Genomic DNA, 8,775 nt, shown 5'->3' with positions numbered 1-8,775 from the left:
CGGTGAGACATCCCCCAACGGGTCTCGAACTGGCACGTGGGGTCCACCTCGGCGCCCGTTGACGGTGGGGACCGAGTGTCAGTCACCTCATCTCGGGAATTCAATGGACCGAATTGTCTGCGGAAAGTGGGCGTCAGGCAGCAGGCGGCATGCATTGCTGCGATCGGGAATGTGGTGGGGCTTGCTAGCTTTTTTCCCCTCACGTGCTCGTAAAAGCACGGGTCCTGTGTGGGCCCGGGTTGTCAGTGGCAGTGAACGTATTGTTTTTTTGCCACTTGCCACTGACTGTTGTCGGACCTGCCTGACAAACGGAATAAACTTTTTTTATATAGTATTTTATTAAGTAACTTTATATATTTGCTATCACTACTATTATTATTCTTATGAAATCAACGGAATGTATGAATATACAGCGCATTGTTTGGATCACATGATCGAAAGGTATGTTTGGAACCTCTCCTTTGAATTTTAGAGCTCTAAAAGGTTTTAGAGCACTTTAGCTCACTTTTAGGATCTAAAGCTCTAATGTGAGTAGGTTAAAGTTTAGAGTTCACTTTTAAACCACTTGTTTTGAGTTTTCACTCTAAAGTTTCGAGTAGGAAATCCAAATAGGTCCTAAAGTTTAGCCACTAAACTTTAAGCCATAGCTCTTGAGGCTCCAAATATATAGTCTAAAGTGATCTCTAAAGTTTAGCTAATCTCACAAAAGAGTTATTAGAATGACTAGACCACACAAATGAAACTAAAGTTTAGCTATTAACTTTAGTCAACTAAACTCTAAACCATGGAAACCAAAGAGGGTCATAGTCTTTGATCTAGAGGGTATTGTTTTTTTAATTTTGTTTCATATTTTTCAAATTGAACATGCTCTTCTACTCATACAACCTCCATGGGTTGTTAACCCACAAACAAGGTTCACTACTTAACAAAAAGAAAAAAGATACAAAGGAATATTTATAATGATTAGTTCAATTGTTTGCTTGATCGTTGCATAGAAATATGTTCAAAGTGGTATTTTGATACAAACTTTTAGTAATAAGTGAGCTGAATATGAGAAAATCATAATATAGTTCGTCTTTGGACCAAATCTCAAATTAAGAACCACGAGATTAATGGCCTTTTTGAATCCAAAGAGATAGTAGTTAGCTGATAAAAATTAGTTCATTAGATCCAAATAGGTCTAGCTAATAGTTTAGTTACTACAATTGTTAGCTGAATACTCAACTAACAATTATTTCATTAGTTGAACCAAAGTAACTAATAAGAATTATGACCTATTAGCTAGATAACTATTAGTAGCTAATGGATCCAAATAGGCCCTTAATTTGGCAATATGGATTGCATATTTGGATGATATATTAAGGTACTATTTGGATTCAAGGAGATAATAATTAGCTGCTAATAACTATGTACTTAGATCCAAACATGTCTAATAGTTTAGCTAATCATTAGAGAGTACATAACTAAGAACTTTTTTTACTAGTTGGACCAAACTAGCTAATAGCAGCTAATATTAGTTGTGACCTACTTATTAGCTAGATAACTAATAGCAGCTATTAGTGACCTACGTATTAGCTAGATAACTAATAGCAGCTAATATTAGTTGTGACCTATTAGCTAGATAACTACTAACAATTAATGGATTCAAACAGGTCCTAACTTTTCTTTAGAAAAACTATTTTTCATTAAAAATATAGACATATGGGTATGCAACTCTGCGTATCTTCAATTTGATTTGGCGAGAATCCTTAAACTCAGTGGTGTACCCTGCCAAAGACTAGAGGTAGGGCGAACTTAGACCATAAAGTTTTGGCTAAAAAAAATGACAATACGAATGTATCATGAACTGAGAGTTATAGAACGACAAACAAAACTCAAGATGGTACTTTACTTTTAAGAGAGATAGAAATCGACAATAATGACATAAGTTTGACTCGATTTGTAAAAAATATGTATAATATTTATATTTTGAAATAATTTTTGTAAAAAACTAGATTTAAAGATTTTTTAATGATATTAATTATGTACTATAAATATTAATATTTGTTACCTATATATTTAGTTAGAGTTATTTATTAAGAAACACAAACGACATTTATTTTGGGACAAAGGGAGTATAGAGTATTGACTAGCACTTCTTGTTTTGAAGCAAACACATGTATTGAACAGATTTTTTTTCTAATGTTATTTGGGCCATGATGTTTTTGGCAGGGCTGCTTGGTAAGGCTGAGTGGCTCACACATCAACCTTAGAGCAACTCCAGCAGTAGCCCATAAAATTAGGCTCCTACTTTTAATTTGGGGGCTCCCCTACTTCTTGGGGCTCAACTTTTTTACTTCAACTCCAACAGTAGTACCCAAATTTAGGCCCTCAAACCTATTCCAGAGAGAATGACAGAAGGGACCCACTCGTCATTGTCTTTTTCTTCTTCCTTCTCTTTCTTCTTCCTTTGGATAGGAACACAATTAGAGCATCGAGCCAGTTACCGTAGGGTGTCATGTACATGCAAGGGAAGAGAGAGAGGGAGCATACGTTGGGGCTAGGACATACGATGGAGGATGGGGGCTGTCCTGTTGAAGTAATGTTTTTAGCCTGGGAAAATATGGGATCTGGAGTAGGGGCCCTGCTGAAGTAATGTTTTTAGCCTGGGCACCCATATTTAACTATTGGGGCTTGAGTAGGGGTCCTGCTGGAGTTGCTCTTACGAAATTTTCTTATATATGGTAATAATCGCACGGACAATGTACTGGTATCAGAACTGTCCAACTTGACGCTCAAGTAACCCGCGCATAAAAACAACCACGTGACCCCCCGATTTCGTATTTTTCATTCAGACCGTGTTTAGTTGGTGAGGAGATGTGGCAAGGCAGAGAGCTGTTGGGAACCATCTTTGTGAGGTGGAGAAGAAAACCTAAAACCAAATAATAATTGTTTTTTTTTTGTTTGCAAATCTGTGTCCCTGCCATCTTATAGATGAGCTCACAAATTGTGTTGAATAAGTTTTCGCCCAGTTGGTTTAATGATAAGCTTGAGTTTGAATCGTGTACTTTTCAAGGTAAGTTGCTGATGCTGTGCAGGTTGACATGAATTATTACTTCAGCTATATACAGTGATAGGCCTTGTTTAGTTCCGAAAAGTGAAAAATTTTCGGTAATGTAGCACTTTCGTTTGTTTGTGACAAATATTATCCAATTATGGACTAACTAGGATCAAAAGATTCGTCTTCGTCTCGTGATTTACAGCTAAACTGTGTAATTAGTTTTTGTTTTCTTCTATATTTAATGTTTCATGCATGTGCTACAAGATTCGATGTGACGGGAAATCTTGAAAACTTTTTGGTTTTCAGGGTGAACTAAACAAGGCCATAGTTTACTTGCTGAGCTGTGCAGGTTGACCTGAACTATTATCTGTACAGTGATAGTTGATGTTTCCACGTCGTTTTCTCGTTTCACATAATTCAACTTATCCCTTAATGTACATGAATACATACTCGGTATTGGCAAATATTACGCACCTTTTATAGTTCTGGTTAACAGTATATTAAACATTTCAGTTTGGAAAATGACTACCATTTGTAGATTTTTTTGAAAAAAAAATACCTTAATAACATCATAAACTTATTGAATTAATATTCAATGAAAAAAGTACAGGAATACATAGGAAATCATATCCAAAATATAAATTTATTTGACTGGAGCAAGTATTTTGAATCTCCCTTGCACTGGGAAGAAGAGGTGGCCTGGTAACAAAGGTACACAAGGGCGCAGCAATATGAGGACAATATAGGACCTAATAAAAAAACTTATATGACAAACACATACATCACATAAATGAATTACAGTGATGTGTTTATAAATGATATAATGCTACATCTGACAAATCTAAGCTGAGAAAAAAAAATCGTATGAACAATTCCTCTATCCTGCACTAGAATTGTTTCCAGAAGACGATCTCAGCAACTGATGGTGGTTAGGAGCAATCGAATTGGGCATGCCAGAGTTGAACATGATGTTTGATGCCTGTGGCGATGGTTGAGTCTGGATAGCCGAGAGTGGTAGGCGAGGGCCGAATGAGAGCATCTGCGGCCGCTGATGTAAGAACGGCATCTGAGGCATTGGAGGATGCCCATGCCCCTGCATGTTGTTGGCATATGTGGCTGCCATGCTGGTCTGTGGCATGGAGCCTGGCACACCGATTGGTCTGGGGCTCATGCCTGCTGGATTTGATGGCATGGTGCTACTGCCCCCTGGCAGACCGCTTCCGGTGGGACCTAATAGGGCTGACCTCATCCTGACGCGTTCAGCTGAAATCCTCTGTCTAACCCTTTCTACTTGTTCACATTCCTTCAAGAGCAAGGTCTCAACTTCCGCAAACTGCTTCAGCTTCAACTCCAATCTCTTTAACTGCAAATTGAGGTGTCACAATAGTGACATAGTGTATATATATCAATAAGCCATCCTCAGCAAACAACATACTAGAGTAAGTGTGAATAAGGGTCTATGAAAACAACTACCATGCTGGTACCAGAAAATTTGACCCTACTCAGACTTGGATCCAGCAAAAAAGCTCACTCATACTATATAATATCAAGCTAGGCTAGGAAATGAAACTTAGTTCCAGGAGTGCCAGACTGCTTTTTCTAATTTAATTAAACAGGCAACTCAGATATCAAGGGGCCCAAAAGTCTTAGCTGACTTCTTCAACCTAATACCAGTTTTCATCTAAAGATAAGTCAGATGTGAAGGGACTCAAACAAGTCCAGTGCTAAGCATGCAACAACAAATGGTCCAGTTCAGTAGAAATCTACCACATCTAAATCAGGCTTGACTCAGTCACAACAAATGGAGACAGCTGTGCATGCAAATCAGATGGAGAAACACATACTAACCTGATGATTTATTACAGTAGCAGCTAGTCTTTGAACTTCACGTTCCTCTTGATCGGCAAAGAGCTTAGACTTCATTGCTGCTGCTGACAGACCAAACATGGCAGCATGTTTCACATTTTCTGGAGAAATGGATGGTGAAGCACCTGTTTGAAAAAGTAAGGATTCTTTAAACATTGATGTCTAGAGTGAACTAAGCAGAATTTTGCTAGCAGCATTGACTGTAGCGGGTATTAAATACAACAGATACCATAATGGTTCCGAAAATTTGGATTTGCACCATTGCCCATACCATCAGCATGCATGCCTTCTGAACTCACCCTTCAATGTGTAGCAAAAAGATAAGTCATACTTAACTCTAGCATGATAATGCAAAAAGAAACTAGAAACAAATGAAAGGCCAGTATAGTAGACATGATGGGGAAATTTCTGCCTCATGAATAAGGGAAATGTTGAATGTTTGAACTTTGAAGTAATAAGGCTTTAGTGTTTACTAATGTATCTGAGCTAAAGCATTCAGTAATGAAGTAAAGAATAAAGATGGCTAACCTGGAGTCATCATCTCTTGTCAAAAAAGATAATGCTGCATGTGCGCATGAAGCTGCAACTCTTGGTCCAATTGAAGAGGCCAAAAATGCAACCTACAATACTTACAAAGTGTTAGACTGCATACATGCATACATAAAGGAAGAACAGAAGCCTGATTTTTCATTGTTATGTCATGAAGCCGTGAAGCATATAGCACATAGCCCTACATCTATTCTGCCTCTTTCAGCTTTAGCCTTAAGATGGTAAGGAAATTCATGGGGAACTAGTTTAGGGAAAGGATGGTGGCAAGAATAATGAATTTCATATTTAAAATCAGGAACATACAAAATCAGGACATGCTGACATCGGGTCTTACAGGAAGCCACAAATGTAACCTACACTACTGTTCTAAATTGAAAGAGCATCTACTCCAAGTAGCAATTTAGCTTTTATTTCCAAAAATTTTCCATTGATAAAAATTTAGCAAAAAAAGCCTAGTGAAACTTAAATATAAATGCAAATATAGATGTGATGTCAAAAGAGAATGTCAGGCAACCATTGGTGCTGCTGACTAGCAGAATAGCAGAATATACTTCTATTATGTCACCCAAGTTTGAATGGAAAATCCACTTTTCTCGGTTCAATAGATGGTGCACTGGTTCTCCAAACAAGAAAAAAAGAAGGGGGAAGCAACTCACCAATGACATGACCGGATTAGAAGAGTTAATGAATGGAAGCTGATTTCCTTGTTGAATATTTTGAACTGGAGCTCCTAAGAACACACTCATCAATATTAAGCCATAACTTACAACGGGAGCAAATTACCAAAAGCTAAACAGGAAATGGACAAAAAATGAATTCAGCTGATAGAGAAACTTAGTGATGTAAAATACCTGAAGTGCTGCCATTGGAATCTGAATGTTGATAACCATTGCTTTGTGGTCGAAATGGAATGGGTACATTAGGTATCTCAACATTCTCTAGCAAACCATCTTCCACTGGCAACTGAATAAAATGGTAAATACATTGTGCCTTTGATTTTGTTCCAACATGACTTGCAATGTCATCCCAGTTGTCATTGTACTTCTCAATGCCTTCCAATAGCAACAATGTTTCTTCATCAGTCCATTTATCACTATCATTTTCTGATCCATCATTATCCCCATCGACTCTCTGGAAATCTAAGCTAGAATGCCCAGTAATATATCTCGCATCATGGAAGCACTCAGAACATAGAAAAGTATCTGCCTGCTCAACCAGTTAAAACACACTTTTTATTGCTAACGTTTGTCACACAAAATAAAAACAGAGGAATCACAATAATACATTCAAATGGGTACAAACCCATTTGAGTTCAAAGAGTTACATTGCACAGCAAAAGCAGATAGACTCGCATCAAAATTGGACACTTAATAATATTTGTAACTAAGAGTCTGTTTGCTTTATAGGGTCTTGAAGCCATGCCATAATTTTTGGAGGCACCAACCAAACAGCCCCCAAATGTTCTTTTCCCAAGTACAGAAGTCAACTAGTAAAAGCATTATCCCCTAAAAAATAACTAGTAAAAACATTAAATTGTTAATACACATTTTCAGCATCTGCTGTGTATCCAAGGTTTGAAAAAAAAACAATGTGAGTAAAGTAACAATAACAAGGCAAAGCCCGAAAACAAGAAATAAAATAACTAGGTTTAATTTCAACAACAAATACACTCAACCGAAACTTAGGCAATAATTAACATGTTAAATTGTGCTGCAAGACTACCTCGGCAGCTTACTGAAATCTAGAGTCAAAATGTTGGAGGTCCTATTTTTTAGCAGGAGTGAAATGGAAGCGCAACTTCCAAAATACAGATACACATTCTCTACACAATACATTTAAGATAAAACATGTAAAATGGTAGTTACAAAGAAGCGCACCTCCTTTTGTGACCGGTAATGTAAACTTGGCAGAGGCTGTAAGCAATAACTGCAAGAGTTCTCAGACAAACGCTCCCTAATCTTTCCATCCAAGTCTGCAAATGCAGCATCAAAATCCACAGCCTCCGAGTTCGACGAAGACGCTGCCATCGAAGAAACATCCTCCGCTGGGAGGCTACATTTTGGCCGGTCAAACAAAATCAGACCATCGATTGATTTCAACGGCGCTGTAAGCAACTGCAGTTCCCCTGTAGGTTCCTCTCTTAGAAGCGAAGTTGCCATCCTGAGGCCACGGTGCACAGACCCGGCCGCAAGGTAGTTGATGATGCCCCAAGTGTCCAAGAACCTAACAATCCTACTCAGATCATACAGTTCAGCTGTGCTCCCAACAAGCCCCTGGCACTCGGCAAAAGCAAGCCTCTTGTTTGGGTTCTCTAAGTATTTAGCAATGACTTTATTCCTTAACATGACATACTTCTCCGGAGTGTGCCCTGGAGACTTGCCCGTAAAGAAGTGTGGCACTACCTGCCTTTCCAGCCTATGAACTGTCCCCGGTGAGAACCAATCTACAAATTACAAACCAGTAGATAGGGTTACTTAAAATAAGCTCATTTTCCAGCAGAGCTCAGTGATCTGTGTTTATGCAAAGAGCGAACCTGAGTGCTTGGGCACCACATGGAGGCGACCCTGGAACTGCTTGGGCACCCCATGCCCCTCCATGAGGGGAGGCGGCGTGCACACATACAAGGACGGCTTGTCGGGGTCTGTCGCAAGGGACGGGTGGTCCGGAAGCACCCCGGACAGCACCTGCAGCTGCCCGTGCGAGATGTTCTCCAGCGCCGGCGGTGCCACGGTCGGGGCATCGCCGGAACGAGCGGATCGCTCGGCCTCGAGCAGCGCGAGGACGGACGGATGCGGCCGGTTGACCACGCGGCGCTTGGCGGCGGGGAAACCAGAGATGGCCTCGGCCGAGGGCAGCACCTCCGCCTCGCGGAGGCTGAGCGCGGGGGCGGCCTCGTCGTCGTCGCCGGGTGCGGCGCCGTGGGCGGCCACGGCGGCGTCCTCGTCGGCGGAGTCGGAGTCGTCGGAGTGGTCGGCGGCGGCCGAGGTGGAGGGCTTGGACGGGGACGCGTCCGGGTTGCGCTTCCGCTTGCGCCATTTCAGGCGCGAATCTGGGGAGAGTTAGGGTTACCGAGGCGGAGGCGAGCGTTAGGTCCGGCGGCAGAGAGTTTGCAGGGTTTCGAGAGGGAGGGGGGATGGACGCACGGACCTGAGGTTGACGAGGCCTTACGAGGCATCGGCGGCTGCGGGGAAGACGGCGCGGCGGAGGACGACGACGAGGCGCGCGGGAGTGACGGGGGAGTGAGACGAGACGCGGGCGTGGTCGGAACGAGTCGACGGGGATGGAGGAGGGGAAGCACGTGCCAGGGAGGCTGCTCTGCT

The 8,775-nt window shown here is 41.2% G+C and overlaps 1 protein-coding gene across 3 annotated transcripts; it reads right to left on the bottom strand.

Annotated features, from left to right (window-relative positions):
• On the bottom strand, positions 3,618-8,754 carry LOC8079740 (SWI/SNF complex subunit SWI3C). 3 transcript variants are annotated; one of them, XM_002449074.2, is made up of 9 exons: positions 8,603-8,754; positions 7,989-8,504; positions 7,333-7,898; positions 6,307-6,661; positions 6,112-6,185; positions 5,435-5,526; positions 5,136-5,206; positions 4,889-5,031; positions 3,618-4,403 (listed from the first exon to the last, which is right to left on the bottom strand). In XM_002449074.2, exons 1-9 carry the CDS (start codon positions 8,628-8,630, stop codon positions 3,918-3,920), a joined length of 2,331 nt encoding a protein of 776 aa, XP_002449119.2. In that variant the 5' UTR covers positions 8,631-8,754; the 3' UTR covers positions 3,618-3,917. The 3 variants fall into 3 exon arrangements, with proteins under 3 accessions (XP_002449119.2, XP_021317220.1, XP_021317219.1); XM_021461545.1 differs by having other exon boundaries at positions 5,178-5,206; XM_021461544.1 differs by having other exon boundaries at positions 6,112-6,176.

Source organism: Sorghum bicolor, chromosome 5 (assembly GCF_000003195.3).
Source record: "Sorghum bicolor cultivar BTx623 chromosome 5, Sorghum_bicolor_NCBIv3, whole genome shotgun sequence".
NCBI lineage: Eukaryota > Viridiplantae > Streptophyta > Magnoliopsida > Poales > Poaceae > Sorghum > Sorghum bicolor.
This window is presented reverse-complemented; position numbering and strand designations above follow the sequence as displayed.